At 29.2% G+C, this 24,136-nt stretch overlaps 2 protein-coding genes across 2 annotated transcripts in view; one reads left to right on the forward strand and one right to left on the reverse strand.

Annotated features, from left to right (window-relative positions):
• LOC106677266 (uncharacterized) overlaps positions 1 to 13,812 on the reverse strand; it is a gene marked incomplete in the record, with an annotated part of 95,507 nt that extends 81,695 nt beyond the window's left edge. Inside the window, 3 exon segments of the mRNA XM_067052918.1 lie at positions 11,853 to 11,952; positions 13,215 to 13,255; positions 13,756 to 13,812.
• A 171-nt stretch (positions 13,813 to 13,983) lies between these two features.
• Positions 13,984 to 22,147, forward strand: SCCRO3 (defective in cullin neddylation 1 domain containing SCCRO3). The gene is made up of 3 exons (XM_014415085.3): positions 13,984 to 14,282; positions 14,393 to 14,522; positions 17,981 to 22,147. Exons 2-3 carry the CDS (start codon positions 14,456 to 14,458, stop codon positions 18,805 to 18,807), a joined length of 894 nt encoding a protein of 297 aa, XP_014270571.1. The 5' UTR covers positions 13,984 to 14,282; positions 14,393 to 14,455; the 3' UTR covers positions 18,808 to 22,147.
• Positions 22,148 to 24,136: the final 1,989 nt, after the last annotated feature.

A 24,136-nucleotide genomic window follows, 5' to 3' on the forward strand; every position in this document is an offset into this window, starting at 1 on the left:
TGGTAAAACATATAACATTTAACACAACATCATGAATAACCCTAATGTATTTACTTCGAATCGATAGAATTTTAAAATATACAATTTTAGGCAAGAGTTAATTATTAAATCAAAAGGTTGAGAAAATTATTTAATTAATTAAAACACGAAGAGCACGAATATTTATTTGTTAGTAGTTCTAAAACTGTACAAACTGAGAACAAACGTATCTAAATAACCCAATTACACGCTTACGCACGCCAGAATTTGGCAAACGTGTAGACGCCTTTTTGCGTGCAGTTTGGACAGTGCTGCGCTCTAGTTTAAATTACCAAAAATAAAGTTTACGAAAATAGCTTTTACATTTCAAATGCCTCAAAAATACTGGACAAAAATTATTTAATTGTTTGAATTTCAGGTGATTTATGGTCAAAATTATATAAAAAGTTAAACTAAGGAGCCAAAACTGAAAGTAGGAAATCGGTAAATGCGCCTCGTATATAACCAAAATTTAATATTTGCCGATGACATTCTCACTATTGTAGAAAATACAAGAGCCTTGCAAGAAGTGCTACAAGTATGGGAGGAAGCTCTGAGCCGAAAATGAATGACCATTAACCCAACCAAATTTAAATATACGGTTGCGTCTAAAAGTGGTACTAGGAAACAAGGTAGTGTGGTTTGTGGAGGATCGAATATGGAACAGGTTGATGTATACTAATATCTTGAATTCAACATCACTAATGATGGGAGGTTGGTTTTAATGGGGTGAATGAAAAAAAAAAATGGCCGTTTTTCAACCGAATATTTGTATGAGTATCTCTTTGATATAAAATACATTTAATACTCAAAGTATAGTCCATTGTTAGCTACCGTCATTAGCCATCTGCCCGATTCTACTATGATACTATTCTTCGGGATGGCTGTCAAAGAACTCTTTGAACTTTGTTACAACAAAATTACGAAATGTTTTCTCTTGAAGGAAATGAGCCATAGATCGAAAGAAGTAGTAATCCAATGCTGCGAGGTCTGGACTATATGGTGGATGAACACAGGAAGTGATTGCTGACTGCTGAGGAGTAAGTTCGTGAGGGAGCATTCTACTGCTCTTTTTCACCTTCCCCATGGAGAGTAGATGATGACTAACAGTATCTTCCGACACACCACACTCCCTGGCAAGTGAGCGAGTACTTGTGGACAGATTTGACTCAACAGCTTACTGCAGAACCCCATTAATAGTTGTCCATCTTCATTTTCGACTTCATATCTCTACTGCCAAATTTTTTAAAACAACGCCACGCAGTGCGCTGGTCAGGGACACCTTTCCCCTCATATTTAATAATTTCACGAGGTGTGAATTTTTTCTTCAGTAATGCTTTAAAATTGCGCGAATTTCGTCGGCCACTATCATGTTTCTTAATGAGGTGTAGATAGTTGACCGTAGATTAATGATTAGATGAATAATAAGCCACTCACTATTTTTCATTGTCTGTCAGAGTGTTCAATTTGTAGATTCAATTTATTTATTTAATTTTTCAGTTTTTTTAGACACTACTTGCATATTTTATATTATACATATCTTCTTACCTACATGATATAATATTTCATCTGTCACTGTTTTCAATTTACTACCATACAATTCCACGATTATCAATCAATTAAAATTTTGTACTATTCAATTATCAGTTATCAATTTTTTTATCATTTATGATTTAATTCAATATTTTGTATAATTCTAAATTTGTTTGTATACTATTACTTTTCAATTGTATGTTACTCTGAATGTTGTTATCTCGTTTGTTCTATAGCCCTGATGAAGACCTGAATCTCAGGTCGAAACGTCGGCATAAAATAAATAAATATGGTTTTGTTTATTTATGTTGTTCTTTGCTGACCGCACCCCCCGACAAACTTCTCCAATCATTAATCTACGGTCAACTATCTACACCTCATTAAGAAACATGATAGTGGCCGACGAAATTCGCGTAATTTTAAAGCATTACTGAAGAAAAAATTCACAGCCGCTGAAGCACCTCGTGAAATTATTAAATATGAGGGGAAAGGTGTCCCTGACCAGCGCACTGCGTGGCGTTGTTTTAAAAAATTTGGCAGTAGAGATATGAAGTCGAAAATGAAGATGGACAACTATTAATGGGGTTCTAAAGTAAGCTGTTGAGTCAAATCTGTCCACAAGTACTCGCTCACTTGCCAAGGAGTGTGGTGTGTCAAAAGATACTGTTAGTCACCATCTACTCTCCATGGGGAAGGTGAAAAACAGCAGTAGAATGCTCCCTCACGAACTTACTCCTCAGCAGTCAGCAATCACTTCCTGTGTTCATCCACCATATAGTCCAGACCTCGCAGCATTGGATTACTACTTCTTTCGATCCATGGCTCATTTCCTTCAAGAGAAAACATTTCGTAATTTTGTTGTAACAAAGTTCAAAGAGTTCTTTGACAGCCATCCCGAAGAATAGTATCATTGTAGAATCGGGCAGATGGCTAATGACGATAGCTAACAATGGACTATACTTTGAGTATTTATTGTATTTTATATCAAAGAGATACTCATACAAATACTTGGTTGAAAAACGGTCATTTTTTTTTCATTCGCCCCATTAAAACCAAATGCGTTGACAAAAGAAAATTTTAATCTCATACATATTATAAATCTTATTCCATTACCTCTTACCCAATTTTTTTATTTTTTATTTTTTACTATCATGTTTCTTCTTTGAAACAAATGACTAAACTGAGTTTTTTTTAAGAAGTAGAATGGGATTAAACAAGCTTTGAGAATGTTCTGAAGGAATTGTTAAGTATTAAATAGTATTAAAATATTTACAGTCCTTTGAAATCTTGAATTAGATACAAGGGTCATTTTTTCTTTATACACCCCATTAAAACGAAGCAAAGGCAATATAACATTATTTTCGAAATAAATAAAAATTAGTATATTTGAATCTGTTATTTAGAAGTATAAGAATGTTTAATTGAAGTAGTTACTCGGTGACTGTGAGTTACAAAACCCCTAGCATAGAGAGAGGGCAATTGATTTATGGGCTAGGAGCTGATTGCTCTAACAATAACATCAACCTAATACTGTACTGCTAGTTCTGGTGCCCATGAATTCAACCAGCCCCTAAAACATAACGTCTTCAAATAATTTTAAGAATTAGTTAATATCACACTTAATTTAGAAACACATTTCTGGTGGTCCTAAAATTCTTACTAATTTGAAAATTAATAAAATAAATTAACAAATTAGATCCTTTTTTCTTGCTTATAACTCCTGAACTGAGTATCCTATCGAAAAAGCTGTAGTAGAATAAATTGAACACCATTAAGTAATGCATCCAAGAGTACGAGAACCCAAGAGGAGAAAAAATCAGTTATATCACCCCCATTTTTAATATTAATATATATATATAATATAACTTTTATAAAAAATATATATAATTACTAGTCAAAATTGATGAGTCTGCCAAGTATGGGTAGGGGAAATACAAAATGCCGGCTGTTTCAAAACGATAACAAAAATTAATTTTTATTTCAGAGCTTCATATTTTTAAAATTCAGCACTCAAATCAAAGCTAGTTTAATGAGCTATAAAGTAGTTTATAGAATATAAATTGATTTATAGTTGTTCGGACAAATTTTTATTTACCAAATTTATATTCATATGTGAATATCAAAAAAACTACTACCCCTACGAAGATAAGTGTCATAAACTACTTTATAGTAAGTCAAATTTCCTTTATTTGGAGTGTTGGCAGACATATGTGCGTCTTATGGATCTAGAGATATATTTTTTCAAAAATCCAACATTTTATACGAACAACTAGAAATTAAATATATGTATATATAGTTGACCGTAAAAATTTATGTATAGAATTTCTCCTTTGACCGCAACCCTGATCATCTTCCTATACATACAACTAGAAATTAACATTTTGTGAGCTTCATATTTTTAAAATTTAGCACTCAAATCAAAGCTAGTTTAATGAGCTATAAAGTAGTTTATGATGTTTATCTTCGTAGGAGTAATAGTATTTATGAAATTTGCTAATATAAATTGATTTATAGTTGTTCGGACAAATTTTTATTTACCAAATTTATATTCATATGTGAATATCAAAAAAAACTACTACCCCTACGAAGATAAGTGTCATAAACTACTTTATAGTAAGTCAAATTTCCTTTATTTGGAGTGTTAGTCTTATATGTGCGTCTTATAGATCTAGAGATATATTCTTTAAAAATCCAATATTTTATACGAACAACTAGAAATTAAATATATGTATATATAGTTGACAGTAAAAATTGATGTATAGGATGATGGTCAGTGTTGCGGTCAAATGAGAAACTACAATAGTTGTAAACTATTTTTGTTTCTCCTTTGACCACAACTAATTTCTAGTTGTATAAATTAACATTTTGTGAGTTTATTTTGAAGAAAAAATCAGTTATTTCACCCCAATTTTTGATAACTTTAATGAAAACTATGTATAATTACTAGTCAAAATTGATGAGTCTGCCAAGTATGGGTAAGGGGAATAAAAAATGGCGGCTGTTTCAAAACGATAAAAAAAAATTAATTTTTCTTTAAGAACTGCATATTTTTTAAATTTAGCACTCAAATCAAAGCTAGTTTAATGAGCTATGAAGTAGTTTATGATGTTTATCTTCGTAGGAGTAATAGTATTCATGAAATTTGCTAATATAAATTGATTTATAGTTGTTCTGACAAATTTTTATTTATATGTGAATATCAAAAAAACTACTACCCCTACGAATATAAGTGGCATAAACTACTTTATAGTAAGTCAAATTTTCTTTATTTTGAGTTTGGCAGAGATATGTGCGTCTTATGGATCTAGAGAAATATTTTTTCAAAAATCCAACATTTTATACGAACAACTAGAAATTAACATTTTGTGAGTTTATTTTGAAGAAAAATTTAGTTATTTCACCCCAATTTTGTATAACTTTAAAAAAAAAACTATGTATAATTACTAGTCAAAATTCATGAGTCTGCTAAGTATGGGTAGGGGAAATATAAAATGTCGGCTGTTTCAAAACTATAAAAAAAATTAATTTTTCTTTCAGAGCTTCATGTTTTTAAAATTATCTACAACACTTGAAAACCTAATAGAACATAGAGGTAGCTCAAGAACATAATGTGCGACAGCAGTTGAAGCATAATGAGAAAAAAACACACAAAAAAACGAACTTTATCTAGAAAGGATAATCATGTGTGATGAAAAGTAGATTGTATTTGACAACAGGCATCGCTTAGATCAGTGGTTAAATATCGACGAAAGACCGGGACACATGTCAAAATCGATTTTGCATCCAAACAAATTATTGGTTTCCCTGGTCAATGGTAGGAATAATTCATTTCTCCTTTTTACCCAGAGGTCAAACCATCACATCCACTTTATACTGCAGTGATATTGAAATTATGCATCAAAAACTTAACAATTGCATTAATGCATTGGTTAATCGGAAATGACCTATGCACTTACACGACAATGCTTGACGTCATGTTTCAGGACAGACAGTGAAGCTGTGTCACGAAGTCCTCCAACACCCACCTTATACTCCAAAGTTATCTCCAACAGATTTCAGTCTGTTCAAAAATTTGGGCAACTTCGTTAAAGCTAAACTTTTTAAAAATGATTCTTAGGTCAAAAATGCATTTTTTGACTTCATTTCTTTATAAAACTCTGCATTTTTCAGTCATGGGATTAAAAAATGTATAATGCGTTGAACAAAATGTAAAGAAGTTGAGGCTAACTATTTTGGATAAAAATATTTTGATTATGAAAATTGTGTAAATGTCGTCAATGATGACCGAACTCAGAATGATTGTAGGTGGTGGAAGCTAGGACAGTACTAAACACGATTCGGGACAATTCAAGGGAAAAGGGAGGTTCTAGAGCTCGCTCTACCTCACAAACGCAAGGTAGAAAAATGACCTCCCGTGACGTCATAAGTGCTCCCAAGCCAACGCTACTTGACAACACTGTCAAAATGTTAAGCGACTAAACGCATGTAAACAGAGACTTTAGTAACGACATACAAGATAAAATGTAGCAAGTAAAGTAGATAAGAATGGTGAAGCTGTGAAGTTCAAGAGTCCTTCTTTTATTTATTTATTATTATTTTTTTTTTAAATTTCGACGATCTTCCCCTACAATATCCTTTAATAATACCCCACTTGTTCCTGTCGAACAGATCCGTTACTTAGGACTACATCTCGACAAACGACTGACATGGAATCCTCATACAAGACTAAAAAGACAAGAAACTGCTCGTAGATTCCGACTATTGCAACATTTACTAGACAAACGGTCTAAATTACCAATCCATTACAAAAGACTGATCTACATGACTATTATACATACGGAGTTGAGCTTTGGGGCTCCACTAAACCTTCAAATTCCTCCCGAATCCAATCCTTACAGTCCATATGTTGCCGATTTGGCCAGAACCAGATACCGTTCCTTCCATAATAAACTTCTCAACCACCCAAATCCACTTGTTTCTAACCTGGCTTCTCCTTCATTACCTAATAATCCTCCTAGGCGTCTGAAAAGAAGATGACCCCGAGATCTTCTTCTCTAGAAATGTTATTGGAGTTCTATCAGTGGGTAGATTCTCCACATGTTTTTATCATGTTACTATGTCACCTACAGCAAATTTACTTGTTGTATATATGTGTATACAGTTGTAAATATCAATAAATAAATTATTAAAAAAAAAAAAATTTCGACGAAATGTTTGTGAATTATTAAAAAGCACGAATTAAAGAGACAAAAAAGCAAAAAGTGGAATTCGAATCAAAAATCAAAAGTATTCTATCGATATACTACAAAGAGTTAGGAAACATTAACGGTTTCATAAAAGCGGGGTTCGGCACTGATGACATTTACAAATATAAAATGGTTCAATAATTCCATAAAGCATTAAATGCATTTCACAATATAACTAATAAGAAATCTTGGTACATAATTTATGACTTTCTTGCGTAGTTGATCATCAATCTTCAACAAACTAAAGAGCTCGTCTACTTCAATAGGTAATGGACACGTACTAAAACTTTAGCGAATTAAAATCAAATTAAAAATTAGTTATCTACTTAGATTAATTATTTTATATATGCTTGGTGGGGGGGGGGGCGGTTAGTTTTGATATTATTTTTATGAAATGTTGCTTTTTAAAAAGCTATATATCGAAAACTATTTAACGTAAATAACTCTATTAGGGCTCATGTTTTAGCAAATTTACTCTTCTTCAAATGACGTTCTCTTAGGTTTTCTTGTGTTGTTCCTACTTTTTAAGATATAGAGCTCCGAATGAAAAATCAGTTTTTTTTATCGCTTTGAACAGGCGCCATTTTTTTATTCCTCCTACCTATACTTGGCAGACTCATCAGTTTTGTCTAGTAATTAAACATAGTTTTTATTAAAGTAATTAAAAATTGAGGTGAGATAGCTTCCTTTGTTCTCTTGGGCCTCTTGTACTATTTGAACCTCGTGGCAGTTCTTTGGGAGAAATTAGGGCTGGATTACATGTATTAAGTTTATAACTAATTTATTCTTAATTTAAAACAATTTGATCCTTTTTTTCTCTCAACTTTTATTCTTTAAAATTTTTCCAATGTTTCGACAATCAGGCCATTCTCAAGGATACCACCTTCAATATTGATGTAATTTCCTTTTTCAAATCTTAAAAATGCAGGCTAATTTCCTGTGTCCGATATAACCTTTTATAAAAAATTTTTTCTTAGATTTAAAACTTTTACAAAACACTTTTCTTCCTTCCTTCATTTACATTTGCAACTTAAAACAGAACCTACCTTCAATAGGTTAGGACTCTGTTTTAGGTAGGGTTGAAACGTTGGAAAAATTTTAAAGAATAAAGGTTGAGAGAAAAAAAGGATCAAATTGTTTTAAATTAAGAATAAACTAACCCCCCCCCCCAACCAAGCATATATAAAATAATTAATCTAAGTAGATGACTAATTTTTAAATTGATTTTAATTGGCTAAAGTTTTAGTACGTGTCCATTACCTATTGAAGTAGACGAGCTCTTTAGTTTGTTGAAAATTGATGATCAACTACGCAAGAAAGTCGTAAATTATGTACCAAGATTTCTTATTAGTTAGATTGTGAAATGCATTTAATGCTTTATGCAATTATTGAACCATTTTATATTTGTAAATGTCATCAGTGCCGAACCCCGCTTTTATGAAACCGTTAATTTTTCCTAACTCTTGGTAGTATATCGATAGAATACTTTTGATTTTTGATTCGAATTCGACTTTTTGATCGCTTTCTAATTCGCCTTAGTGATCGCTATAAGTGACACTATATCGGCAAGCGCTCGTTAATTTGCTTTTTTGTCTCTTTAATTCGTGCTTTTTTTATATTTCACAAACATTTCGTCGAAATTTTAAAATAATAATAATAATAAATAAATAAAAGAAGGACTCTTGAACTTTAAATTAAGAATAAATTAGTTATCTACTTAACAATTTAATACATGTAATCCAGCCCTTACAGTTACTTCTCTCGGAGCCCTTAACGACATTAAAATCTCCACAAATCCCTTGATCATTTTTCAAATGAGCCCCGAAAGAACTGCCACAGGGTTCAAATAGTAAAAGAGGTCCAAGAGGAGAAAAGAAGCAGTTATATCAACTCAATTTTTTATTACTTTAATAAAAACTATGTTTAATTACTAGTCAAAACTGATGAGTCTGCCAAGCATAGGTAGGGGGAATAAAAAATGGCGGCTGTTTCAAAGCGATAAAAAAAAACTAATTTTTCATTCGGAGCTCTATATCTTAAAAAGTAGGAACAACTCAAGAAAACCTAAGAGAACGTCATTTAAAGAAGAGTAAATTTGCTAAAACATGAGCCCTAATAGAGTTATTTACGTTAAATAGTTTTCGATATATAGCTTTTTAAAAAGCAACATTTCATAAAAATGTTGTATGGGACGTACTGAAAGATCAATTTATCTTGAAAAATTTATATCTCAAAAACCATTTGACGTACAGATGTCTATTAGCACTCAAATTAAAGCTACTTTATAGCATGTTATATTTTCTTTATTTTGAGTGTTGGCAGACATATGTGCGTCTTATGGATCTAGAGACATATTTTTTCAATAATCCAACATTTTATATGAGCAACTAGAAATTAACATTATGTGAGTTAATTTTGTCAAATATCATAAAAACTACTACTCCTACAAAGATAAACATAATTAACTATATTGTAGTCAATTTAACTAGCTCTAATTTGAGCATTGGCAGACATCTCTACGCCCAATGGTTTCTGAAATGAAGTTTTTCATAAATCAAAACTTGCTGTCCAAAAAACTATAAATCAATTTATTTTAGCAAATATCATGAGAACTACTTTTCATACGAAGGTAAAGGTCATAAACTTCATTATAGTCCATTAAACTAGCTTTAATTTGAGTGCTAATAGACATCTGTAGATCACAAAGTTCCTGAGAATTCTCAAAATAAATTAACTAACTACTAATCTTTCAGTAGATTTTTAACAAATTTTCCTTTTTAAAAAGCTATATCTCAAGAACTATTGGACGTAAATAGCTCTTTAAGGGCTAATATTTCAGCAAATTTACTTTTCTTTAAATAATGTTCTCTTGGATTTTCTAGTGTTGTTGGTAGTTTTTAAGATATAGAGCTCCAAATGAAAAATTAGTGTTTTTTAAGGTTTTGAAACAGCCGCCATTTTCTATTCCCCCTACCTATACTTGGCAGACTCATCAATTTTTACTAGTAATTATACCTAGTTTTCATTAAAGTAATAAAAAATTGGGGTGAGATAACTGCCTTTTTTTCTTCCCGGCTTTTGTACCAAAATGATCCATAATTTGCATCAACTGCATTGAACAAGACTGACTCTGAAGAAGAGGAAGAAATCAAAACTACTATCCATGAATTCTTGCAAACTGGTAAAGAACAGTAATACGATAACAGATGCACAACTGGGTCCAACTAAAATTATAAAATGAAGAAACTTTATAGGGTTGTGGACCTGGAGATAACAAAAACCCATCTTCCGATCAATACTTAATATTTCATTAATCTATCCATACATCAACCAATTATTGTGGAATTGGTGGGGGAACCACAATAAAAAAAATAAAAAAAACGACTGACTCTAACTCACAGGTTGCGAGAATATCGGTATAATGAACAAAACAATAAATATGACTATTATTATAATTTAAACAATAATATAATAATAAAAAACTAAAAATAATATCTTAAATATCAATTGATGATGGGGTTGTTCATAACAGTTTTTTAATAAATATATTACACATAACGTGGTTCTTAACTCTATGAACTATTTATTTTAGAAAAAATGTCAAAGCCAAAAATTGTAGATAATTAAATCTACAATATTTTTTATATCATCTATTTCTTTCTAGGACAAATTGTAATTTCGTAAATAAAAATATGACAAATGATATTTTGGAAAAAAAAAAAATGGCTTTTGAGCACCATTTTTCAAGATGTCGGTGATTTGTTTTTTAGGATATTGAAATTTACTATATTACTATTTTTTTCAGGTGAAACTACAAATTTTCTGGAGAAAATAAAAATTCTTTTATACTTTGGTAACTAAAAAAAAGTTGGCAAATTGTATGTATTAACATTCAAAATTAATAAATTAAATTCCTTACAAAACAAAAAAAAAAAAAAGAAAAGAAAGTAATTGAAATCAGACAATACTTAGGAACGGTACAATATATTAGACTTTGACATTTGTTTTGGTTTTTTATTTTCATTTATGAACCTATGTACTTGACGAAGAAAGAAAACACGTATTTCGTCCCCACCCTCAAAATTCGAGATTTTATGTGTATAATCCTGAAGTGGAAGAAAAAAAATATGAAGAATTTTTCAATTCCTTTTTTAGACTCGATATAATGATTTTGAAATATATTTAACTCCCTTCCCCTTTCTAACTCTTATAATAACATATACTATATTTACAATATCACCTTCATTCTGTTTTATGTTACTTCTATACATTTACAATCTAGATATAAATTTTATTAAAATGAATTGTCACTATATTTATTTCATTATACCATTAATATCTCAATTATTGATTTTAATAGTCCTGAACAAGGCTAAAACATAGACTGCACATATAAAATAGTAAACAATTATTTACTGTTTTATTTTCAAATTAATGATAAAAAAAAAATATCAATATTATAAACTTAAAGTGAAGTAATTAATTCAATTAATAAACTTAAATTTGGTTTTAATAATATGCAACAAATCTTAAAGAAGATTTACTGTTTACACATTTACTGATAAATAAACTAATTACTAAAATAAATGTTAATAGGTCTTCAAATAGTGAAAACAAATTCTACGATGTACTCATATCTTTCAAATAAACTGTGTGAGTTTGTGTCATGTTTATAATTATATTTACTTTGGTTTAGTAGATAAAATAAATTCGAAACAATAAAGATCAACTAGTTCTGATCTTATACATATCAGTTTTTATCATCATTAAATCGCTGGAGACCATTAGTGCTTACTATAATTATAAAAATGAACAGATACGTCAAAATAAACTGATAGAAATGATTATATAGATTGGTGAAATGAATCAAAATTTTAACAATAGATTTCGAATTTTAACAATACGAGATGACACAGTGTACTAATCAATCTGTTATTAGTTATGATATATATTTGCTATATATTATAATATTAATATATATTTTTTCTTTCATTATCTCCTTCATACTCTAAGGCGTGGAGTATCCTCAATCAATTTATTATATGTCGCTCTCACCAGAACCATTCTTCAGAGTTGATCTACTGAGCAACCGTGTTCCTTTCTGTATAGTCGCTATAGGTAAACCTTGGCCTATCAATAGGACACAGAGGGCCTTCTGAAATATATTTTTTAAATTTCTATTATATTATTTTTCCCCTTTGGTTTTATTTTTCATGATAACTAAATATCAGAATATATTGTTCTTTTTATTATTAAGATATAAAACATATGTTTTTTTTTATATATTCCTTTGTCATTTTTTTATTTCTTAATCAAGTCTATTTTATCCTCTCTATTCTCATCTCATTAGTCTTATATTTCATTCCTCCAGTGAACCCTCACAAATATTCAGTTTATTAAACAAATTTTATTTAAAGACTGACCAAATGTTTAAACTTTTGGTACACACACATAAAACAGTAAAAATGAAATTACGAACAAATGAAAATGTAGGCATAAGTAAAAATGGTACTAAATTAACAAGATATGAACTATTATGGAAATAATTATCTCATTTATATTACCGGACATTAAAAGTATTTTATGAGAACATGTAAAAGAAGCAAACAAAACTATTTCGATCTCAATAAACGCATATGAAATTCATACTAAAAACTTCATAGCTAATTTTAGAGTGTTCAGAAGTTATTTCAAATAATTTAGCTCCAAGTCCAAATTGATTTCTAGTCTCCTATACAGTGTAATACAACATATAACACTAAACATTTTAATACAACACAAGTGATCTCACAGCAGAATAGATTCCTCATTGTAGCACAGTATGAAAAAATGTATGTAGCTGATAAAAACGTAATAGGATGAGGAGTTACCGAAGCAAATAGAAAAATAATAGACCTGATTAAAACACTGATAAACATGAAAGCCATTTGGAAGAAAAGACAGAAGAAAGCTATTTCTTATCCAATTTCCCTTATGAAATTTTAAAAATTGGTCTTTTTATATTTTCTAACAATAAGAGATTTTTGTCTGTATAAAAACAGATTAATCATACCAAATGATTTAATCTGTATCATTGGTAGTTAATATCAACAAATACTTTTGTGGTGTTTTGTCACTGACACAAATAACAAAATAAGCTCCCATTGTATTGGGCTCCATAAAAAGTAGCATGTTATTAATGATGAAAAAATATTAAAATGACTCATAAATTCATAACAAAAGGATTATAAACATTTCTAAATGTCTTCTTTTAGAAATATACAATAAAATAAATGTCTTACATTGTATATTTAGATAAAAGGGGAATAGTAGTAAATTTCTGACTAAGTTTAAACAATATTTTAGTTTAATTCAAGAGTGAGGACTGAAAAGATACGATCTAACGTTTAACATTATACAGAAAAATATTGAACTCACACAACAAAACGATGACCAATGAACCAATAATTGGAAAACATCTGAAAATGTACAAAAGTAGTAATATTAAAGTAAGGCTTTTAATTTCAAATAATAAGAATGTACACAATTAGTTTTAGTATGAATACTAGGGAAAATAAAGGTATTCTTGATAAATTATAAAAAACGTAATGTTCTTGAAATTTTTATCACAAAATAAAGTTGTCAAAACAAATTAATAATGGAAAGATGAATGGTTTAATTCACAACTAAGATAAAGATAGAAAACAACATAAATGTTTAAGATTGAATAATTATAGTTTAAACTATTATAAATAGAATTGAAAAAAAAATGACTAGAGTGAATGAAATAAAAAAAAAAATAAATGACTATTTTTCAATTAAGAAAGATAACAAGATTTATTTACAATTAAATGTTAATATGGCGACGAAAAATATAAAAGCAATTGAGATAAAAAATAAAGAAGATTTAGCCTTTAATATAAGACTGTTGTACTCGAATCAGTAGTCATTAATTGAATAAAAAAAGTAAAGAACATACCTTTTTAATCTCACTAATCTGTAATATACTTCCAATGATAAATAAACAGGGACAGCTATTTCTCGCCTTTAACACTAGGGGCGCATTGCCGTCTTAGTGACCCATGTAAAATTACGTAAAATTAAAATTTATTTAGAACTTTTTAAAAGATCTATTTAAATAAATCTATTCGAAGGAATTTGTTTTCTCATATTTAAATATAATATTTCAATAGCTAATCTTTTCGTAACTTCAAATTCAACGAAGTGAGACATTGAATGATTTTGTTCTTGAATGAGTGTAATCTGTGCTTTAGATTTTAAGTACAAATGGTGTCTGATGAAATTGTGTACAATCAATTGTGAAAAGACAGTGATAGGAAAGTGATTAGGAGAAATTGAAAGTCCATAACTAGCCTATTCTATAATGAGTTGATCAAGTTTAATGATAACATAAGTTTTATTACTATCACTGACCCCATAATATTTAGATTAGCTAGTGTTCTTTTAGTATTGACATATCATAATTTTCCAGCAAATGATTTCAGGGTAAGAGCTCTCTTAGTTTTATCAGATTACAAAATCATAAATAGTCAACAGTTCTTTTTTATTTGGAGTGTCTAGCTGGATTACTAGTAAAACTAGTTTTTTATATGAAGTTGCAGATTTTAACTTATCCAGTGTTATCAGTGACAGATTTACTTCATGACCTCAAGCAACCAATGGGAAGTTGCTTTTCTCGAGGAAAGGGCCGTACTTCTGTGCCCACTTCGGTAAAAGACAAAGAAGGTATTGCCGAATATATTTATTTTGAAGAAAAGATTAATATTTTTTTTTCCTTTTTCTTGTTTAATTATTATCGCATTAAGATGATATTCATCAAAAATTACATTAACTCTTTTAATAGGTCGTTAAGCTATTGCTTGACAGTTATTTCTTTAAAAGCTATTTAAATGCAAGATTTTGAGTTTATTACCATACTATTATCGTTCCGTATCAAAGAGAGGGTATTTGAATTTTTGTTTTTATTGAGACACAATGGACTTATCGTTAGAAATACGGCCTACATATATTTGATATATATTTTTTACTTCTCTTATATTAGTAATACATACCGTAAAAGTTGTTTTTTATTAACTTTCATTTATGAAAAAAAAAATATTAAATTAAGAAGCCTTCAGTTGTATTCTATAATAATCAGAGTTGTTTTTTGTATTTTAACAGCTTTATAAACTATAATTAAGACGCAATGCATGAATTCTCTTCAGGAATATAGGATATTTAAAAAATACATGATGTAATTTCTATTTCTAAAAAAAAAAAAGTTGCCTCTTTTCCTGTTTAGAGTGATTCATTTTAAAGGAAATATTTTAGTTTTCCTTAACAATCATCATCATAAATTGAAGTGTTACGGAAACAGAGGTATCTTTATAATTTGAAAATTGAATAGTATCATTAAAGTTACAATATAAAAACCCCTCAACAATTAAAACAATTAGCTGTTAGGGGTTGTTATAGATTGACCAAAATAGGTTAGTAGGCTAAATAAAAATTTAACACATTATATTAGGGATAACTAATTTTATTGTTAAAATTAAACATTTTTACTAACATTTATCGTTAAAATTATTTATTAAATTACCAAAAGTTGATGTTATAACAAATAAAATTACTCATGCATGAAAATATTTACATGTCTTCGGAGTTTTTTTTTTATTTTTCCTCCTTTTTTTTTTTTGTTCCTGAAGTAAATTTAATCATTTTTAGCATTAATGAAGTAAATCATAGAATCTCCTCTAGTTTAATGTTACCCTTCTATAACAAAGAGTTAAGATATTGTTAGCAGGTTGAGTTCTTGCAACAAGGAAACCCATTGAAGTGTTTAGCTATAGATTGGCTCTATCGCAGGTACTTTTGTTACGTTACATTCTAGGGAGGATAAAATTAAAGGCTCTCACTGGTTGAACTTTATTAAATATTTCAATCATGCACATCCGTACTAGATTTACTAACTTCTTTGCAATACCCTGTTCAATCAAAATATTTTAACGTTACATGTTTTAATTCATAGAATAAGTAATCTATAATAAAAAGGGAATGATCGAATCTTTGTCCACAAAAAACTTGTGAATTACTGGACCGAATTGTATGCTGTTTTTTCAAAAGTGCCCTTTCACCATGGGAAGGTTTAAAGATAATGATATGCCTGAATTCTCGAGTAGAAAAAAAGTTATGAACAAAATTTAGTGTTTTTGGTTTGTAGCTCTGAGAGTATACATTTTTTCACAGTTATTGTGTACCAATCGATTCGTCTCTTTCCGAGGAGTATGATAAAAATATCACTGATTCCATTAAGCTATATTATATTTACAAAAATTATAAAAACCTAATGTGGCTCGGGGTAAAGTAGGTCAGCAATTTTTTTTTTTTTAGAAAAAAGAAAATCATATTAATTTTTAGCTTCATCTCAAAGGACCAAATACCATTTTTCAAAGGAATTAAAAATTAGAAATTTTTTACCTCAATTTATCTGGATAATTTTTTTTTCTTTCAGTGACTATTGTTCATACAGTCGTTATAAGGGCAAAATATTGAATTGAACTAATCAAAGACCAACATTGGGCTAAAATTTTGGAATTTTTTTTCGAAAATTCATATTAAAGTGTTTCCAGAGGTGATGAAAATGAATATCAACTTTGTTTCACTCCTAAAAAATCTTTTAGCACACTTTGAAAGGCCAGTCAGTCTGATAAACAGTTTCTGTTTTGTCCTATTGTCAGTCATATTGGTTTAATTTATGTTATCAAATCATAATAATAAATTTAGTTTAAATGTTAATTTGTAACCGAATATAATAATCTATAACAAAATATCTATTGTGTTCATTAAATTCATGTTCATCCTCAAATATAGCAATAGCAAGGTCAGTTAGTAATAAATAAAAATGATAGATAAAATGATAATTCATCTATTAAAAATATAAATATAAGTTATGTTATATATTATATATAGCATTTATTAGCATCAATGAGAGGAATGAAATTGTTTTTATTAAAACTACAGATCTTCATTATTTGGTTCTCTTGTTAATTTTAATCTGTAAAGCACTCCCTTTTGCAAAAATCTGTTAATTTTCCGGCTTAGTGTTTACAACTTCTATAAAATCAACTTGGAAGGTTATTAGTTATTCATTAACCAACTGTAATTAATGGAAAAATAATGCAAGAGGTGAAAAAATTCAGTTATTTCAGTCAAATTATTGATTACTTTAATGAAAACTATAATTAATAAATACTAGTCAAAATTGACGAGTCTGTCAAGTATAGTTAGGAAGAATACAAAATACTGGCTGTTTCAAAGTGTTAAAAAACACTAATTTTTCATTTGGAGCTCTAAATCAATATTAGAAAACCTAATAGAACATCATTTAAAGTAGAGTAAATTTTCTAAAACATGAGCCCTAGTGAAACTATTTGCTTTCAATAGTTCTCGAGATATAGCTTTTTAAAAAGCAACATTTAATAAAAAATGCTCTGAAAATTAGTGATTAGTGAATTTATTTAGGGAAATCTATATCTCTGTAACCATTCAACATATAGATATCTATTAGCATTTATTTTGTCAAATATCATTAAAACTACTACTTATATGAAGATAAACATTATAAACTACTTTATTGCATACTTAAATAGCTTTAATTTGAGTGCTTCTCGACATTTGTATTTCTCATGGTTTCTGAGAGAAAGATTTCTCACAATAAATTCACTTATTACTAATTTTTCAGTATATATTTCATAATATGTTGTTTTTTAAAGAACTGTGTCTCGGGAACTATTAAACGTAACAGCTCTACTTAGGGTTCATATTTTAGAAACTTGATGTTCTATTAGGTTTTCTAGTGTTATCAGTAGTTTCAAAGATATGGGGCTCTGAATGAAAAATTAATTTTTTTTTAACACTTTGTATTCCCCCTAATTATACTTGGCGGAATCACAGATTTTGAATTGTAATTGTTTATAGTTTTTATTAATATAATAAAAAATTGTAGTGAAAGAACTGACTTTTTTCCACCAGGCCCTTGTACTATTACTCTAGGTTTAGTCAAAACCCGGTGCAGTGCATACCTCCCTTCAAGACTCTTCTCATACAAACTTAGGAAAACATTGATTTATTATAATATTACAACTGCTGCTGGATGCTTATACTTACATTTATTTAAGTCATTTTGTGTATTTTTTTTTTTTCAGAAGTAGGTTGTGATACTAACGAGCTTCAAATTGCGTTGAATGGTAATAGTATTATAGAAAGTGGAACGCTAACTACCATTAGTGTGAGCACAACTGGTCCGACAACCACAGCTTTGAATAGAGACAGAAGCGGAAGAACATTTTATACACGCATGCCTTCTGTTGGTAAAAATACCGAAGTACGAATTGGTAAAACAGTTTCAGAAAGCAAAATAAATGCTTTATTCGATAATTATAAAGATCCCATAGAAGATAATATCCTTGCAGAAGGGATTGAAAGGCTTTGCTTCGATCTCGGCCTTTCTCCGGATGAATTTAAAGTTCTGATTTTAGCATGGAAACTTGATGCTGGCCAGATGTGTAGGTTTACAAGGGAAGAATTTTTCAACGGATGTAGGTCGATGTGCGTAGACTCGATTCGAGGAATCCAAAATAAATTACCCGACATAGTATCTCAAGTAGCAGCTTCGCCGGACGTTTTCAAGGACCTCTACAGGTTTACATTCAGGTTCGGTTTGGATCCTTCCATAGGACAGCGTATATTACCAGCAGATATGGCAATTTTGTTATGGAGACTCGTCTTCTCTGTAAGAGAACCTCCTATACTCCAGAGATGGCTCAATTTTCTAGAAACTCACCAGCATATCAGAGGAGTCCCTCGGGACACTTGGAATATGTTCTTAAATTTTTCCGAAGCAGTTGGAGATGATTTATCTATGTATGATGACACAGAAGCCTGGCCTAGTATTTTCGACGATTTTGTCGAGTATGAAAATGACCAAGCCAATCAAAATATCACTAAAGAAAAGGAGGAAATCATTCACTGACATTTATGTAAGACAATAATTTTGGGTTATATTATTATACAATTTAATTAAACAAATTTATTTTAAATATCTTAATGAAATAGTAAATTTTATCATTAAAATTTATATTTGTATTATGTGTACTCAAGTTTCAATGTTACTATATGCCGGCCTTAATTCTCAAATGGATATGTACATTTAAGAAGCTATCTTGTATTGTGTTCAAATACTAACGTATTTTACGACTCTATTTTCTGAAGGTGTTAATTTGTGCCAAACTGTTCGTCTTCCAGTGAAGTCATCACAAATTTATTGATTTCTTCATTTCTTTGTTATAAATTTATAATTGTAAATTTGGTGGGTTGAATATGAAAAAAAAAAAAAAGGCCTATTTTCACTTCCACATTATTTGTAATGAACTGTTTTTTGGTAATCAGTATTATGAAACAATATCTAGATGCACTAAGCCTACGCCTAAAGATTGGGCGCACCTTATATATATATATTAGATTTTAAACAACTTTTCACAATAGTATTGTAAATTGTACTCTTGTTACTTTTGATATCACAGAATATTTTTGAGGCTGTATAGATGTTATTATATTAATGTGTGTGATAAGCTTTTACGAGACTAATATTTTCTTAAAAAAGGAAGAAAAAAATGTTTTAGATAACTATTAGTTATCTTGATCTCAAACGTTTTTCGGTAGTTATCGATAAAATATTCGTTTTGATGGAAACTGTCCCTAATCTATTTATGTTATATTACTTTTTTTTTTTAGAGTTCAGACTGATTTCTAACACGTAAAAGTAATTTTTAGTTGCAGATTTTAATTATTTAAGCAGACAATTTTTGCTTAAGATTTGACGAAAGAATTAGTTTTATTTATATGAAGTACTTTTTTTTTTTTTTTTTAAACCTTCTGTTTTTCGGCAAAGCAGCTTTGTGTGCGTAGATGTGTTGTGTACGAATATGATTTGTACTAATGTATTGATACTCTAGCCTCCATTATCTACCAATTCATGAAATATTAAACAAGTATTGTTTTTTTGTTTTTTTTTGTATAAATTGGTTATATTATTTTAAAAGTGAAATTTATTATAATTGTTATCAAAAATAATTTTCAATTGAAATATTTTCAAGAATATTATAACAAAATATTGTAAAGAAAATTCTTTACCTCAGAAGTAAACTATTGGAATTTTTAGACAATTTTACTATACTCAAACATTCTTAAAAATTTAATTCGATTTTCATTTAACGTCAATTCTTACTTATCATAGACTTAAAATCAGGAACTTAAACAAATTTTATTGGTAGAAGATAGTTGACCGTATGAAGTAGATTTTAGGAAGATAGTCCGGGCAGCGGTCAATAAAGGTTCAATATAGTTAAAAAAAAAAAATTTATTGGTAACCAATGTTTCGTTCCTCTTTGAAAGCCTTTATTAGGGCTAAATGGAAACAACTTACGAACATTGTAAGATGTGACAAGAAAATTAGAATACATATAGAAAGGGAGTACAAAATTTTACAAAACATTTTTTAGAAAGAAGAGACAAATTAAGTTAAGAAAGCATGAAAGAATAAGAAATTAATCAGTTCATATGTTATAAAATTGTAAATATAGAGCTAGAATAATACTTATTAGAAATAGTAATAAATAATAGAATAATACTTATTAGAAATAGTAATAAAATAGTTTTACTATTAATTACACTAGTTCTATATTTACAATTCCATTACACATGACTGTAGCTATTATTAATTAGTTTCCTATTCATCTATGTTTATATATTTTTACTTCATTTATCTCTTTCCTTTTAAAATATTGTTGTTGTATTATTTTTTTACTTCCTTTGTATACTTCTAATTTTCTTGTCACTTCTTACAATGTTTGTAATTTTTTTTTTTTAATCAATCCCTACAAAGTTGAGCATTACTTTGTTTACCATTAAATAGTTTTTAATTATCGTGTACCTTAATTGTCCACCACCTGGACTATCTTCCTATAATTTTATTATTTTAGTTTAATTATAACTCTCATTTTATTAAAATTACATGAGAAAATAAAATAAATGAATATTTACAAGAAATCGGTGGGCAATGAAATATACTATAACTTGAATAATTTTAAGATATATTTGAACTGTGTGTTATTAAAATTAAACTTTTTTTGGAAGATCGTTTATTGACTGTGTGGAATATATAAAAAGGAGATGGTCTGGGTTCAGTCAAAATATTGGTATTGGTATCTGGTGGAGACAAAAAATAAGTGTCAATTCCTTCAGTTGGGAATCAAACCCACAATGTTCCATACCCGGCGATCTGGGAACCTGCACGGCCGCAACATCCCTGCAATCAAAATAACTCAAATAGTAAATAAATTATTTATTGTGAGGCAACGTTTCGCTCCACTTTGCTGGGCTTCATCAGGGCTAAAAAAGAAACAAACAACTAAAATAATGTCTGAGAGTAAGGAAATATATAACATGAAATATAAGTAAACTAAGTTATGGTTAAAAATATTTATAAAATAAAAGTAAATTAAAGAAATTAAAAGTAAGATGTACTCATTTAAAGACGAAAAGACACTTTTTTCTTGACCTTTATTTCATTTTTATTTCCCTTGTTCTTCGTCTTTTAGCGTGTACTATGTTTTTATATTTCTCTTTTGTATACTTTTTTATTTGTTATTATTTCAGTTTTCATTAATTGTTTAATACTTTTTTTGAATTTTTGTTTATTTATACTTTTCATTATACATCTTATTTTTATTTTCTTTAATTTAATTTATTCATTTTATAAATATTCATAACCATAAATTAGTTTAGTTTTATTTCATCTTATCTATTCCCTTGCTTTGTTACATTATTTTAGTAGTTTGTATCTTTTTTAACACCCCCGACCATCTCCTCCATATGAAAAATGTGGTCAATCATTCATATATATAATTGTGTAAATAATTTTTTGGTCTCCTGCTTAAAATAGTTTTATGGTTTAAAATATTAAATTTATATTCTAATTCAATAAATTACTTGTGAGGTAGAGAAATTATCAGTAATAATATCTGTTGTATATAAATTAATTTGATTGATATGTAAATGTAATTATTTATGTATTATTTATCTCCTTGATTTAATCTGAAGGAAAAGACTGAAGTAGCTTTTATAGCTAACTCATGGACTATATGATAATGATAGCTGTATACTGATTATGATTTTATTTTATTATCGTTTTAGTATATTTTATCAAAATTTGTAAATAGTTGTTTTCATACGGTGTTCACGGTCGCTTATAAACTATAATGTTGCAAAATTGAATAAAAGTTGTTATTTTAATAAATGAAAATACTACAATTTATCGTTGTTTATTTTTTTAGTTTTTTCCACCAACCTCTTATTAGCTGTTACTTCTGTTAGCACCGGTAATTGTTGATGTTAATTTAATTTTTTTATGATGGTTAGGGATGTGGTCATTAAAAAATACACAAATAAACAAAACTTATTTATTTGTGCCCATGTTTCGACCCGAATTTCAGGCCTTCATTAGGGCTGAAAAAGAAATATAAGAGACGTAAAAATATAAAGAAAATAATGATAAACAAACTTGGAAATATACATAACAATAAATTACATAAATAATAGTAAATTGATACTAAAATGCACCAGAAAGTTGCATAAGGGAGGAACAAGGAAAAAGAGATAAGTGAGAGTGTGAAGAAAAAAGAAATATTTAAAACAAAGACAGAGATAATTTTCTATTGACAGAGGTAAGAATTATACAAACTAAATGATGATAAAGCTACACATAGTAATATAAATGAATGGAAATTAATTAGCTAAGAAAATATAAAGTGTCCAGAGTGGTGCGTAAAGAAGGAACAAGGGAAAAGAAATAAGTGAGAGTGGGGGTAAAAAAAGGGAGAAATTTTTCTTTCTCTCTTCTATTCTCATTTTTTTTTTTTTAATATTTCTTTTTTCCCCCACTCTCACTTATCTCTTTTTCCCTCGTTCCTTCCTTATTCACCTTTCTGGACACTATATTTATTTAGCTTATTAATTTCTAATCATCAACATTACTGCGTAGCTTTATCTATTAACTAGTCAGGGGTGCAGACCAAATTAAATCTAGGAGATATGAAGTGAGCTCTTTTACAGTGGCATGATGAAGTTTTGTGAAGAATCTACACATTGATAGAATCTCCACATTTCTAGAGTAGAAGGTCTTGATACCATCTTCTATTTAAACGTCTCGGTGGATTCAAGGTTAGAAACAAGTGGATTTGGATAGTTGAGTTCATCATGAAAAGATTGATATCTGGGTCTGGCCGAATAGGCCACCTATGGAACATGGAGGTCCTTGTCGACAATTTTATTTGTGACAAAGTAAGAAGCATTAAGGATTTAGGATTTTAGGGATTGGATAAGAGGAATTTGATGGTTTAGTGGAGACCGAAAGCTCAACTCCGTAAGTCCAGATAGACCTTATTATGGTCATATAAATGAATCTTTTGTAATTGATGGGAAGTTTAGAAAGTGTTGTGATAGTGAGAATCGGAGAGCCCTGTTTTTCAATCTTTTATCAGGATTCCAAGTTAGTCGAGTGTCCATGTGTGGTCCAAAGTAGTCGATCCGTTCGACTGGAACAGGTTGAGTATTATTAAAGGATATTTGAGGAGAGGAAGTCATAGATTTGCTACGAATATCTATATGGAAACAAAATTGTTAAGTAACAAGGGAAAATCTACAAAATCTTATATGTATATAGGAAACTGTATATTTATATTTTGAAGTATTAATATGTGATATATGCGTATAGGTTATTCTCATCTGACTTGGTAGCTTAACCATTCTAATTGCTAGCTGAGTGAGTTATTAAGGCATTTATAATTAGTCAATAAATAATGAAAGTTAAGGAATGTTAAGTGAGGTCAGTACTTGGATGTCTGAGGTGCTGTTCATAGCTGAGGGAGTTAAGCGACTGCCTCACAACTTCATTGGTGCCAGTTCGAATCCGGCATGGTGGGTCGACTTTTAATTCTGTGGTGGTCTCACGAAATGAAAAGTGGAATCCTTATTATAAGGTAACAAAAAAATCCAGAAAATCTGCTAGGAGCTTCTCTGCATTTAACATATTGCATGGACTTTAAATTAACCCGCTTACAATCCTGTACTTTTGACATTTAGCATGTTAAATTTTTTTACATTTAAATAACATCATGAATACTCCTATGATAATTTATTAAAAAAATTACATAAAACTAAAATTTGGTTCATATACAGACCTTATTCAGTGACGAAACATTCTCATGACCTCCTCCCTTTTGCCAAAAGTTGGCTAAATAACT

The sequence above is a fragment of the Halyomorpha halys genome, unplaced genomic scaffold, assembly GCF_000696795.3.
Source record: "Halyomorpha halys isolate HHAL.00 unplaced genomic scaffold, Hhal_1.1 Scaffold92.1, whole genome shotgun sequence".
Lineage (NCBI taxonomy): Eukaryota > Metazoa > Arthropoda > Insecta > Hemiptera > Pentatomidae > Halyomorpha > Halyomorpha halys.

What these genes read in the sequence shown, in the direction of transcription:
- SCCRO3 (XM_014415085.3), top strand. Translation starts at nt 14,456, where the DNA reads ATGGGAAGTTGCTTTTCTCGAGGAAAGGGCCGTACTTCTGTGCCCACT. An exon ending in TTCGGTAAAAGACAAAGAAG is followed by an intron (nt 14,523 to 17,980) that starts GTATTGCCGAAT and finishes TTTTTTTTTCAG; the next exon opens with AAGTAGGTTGTGATACTAAC.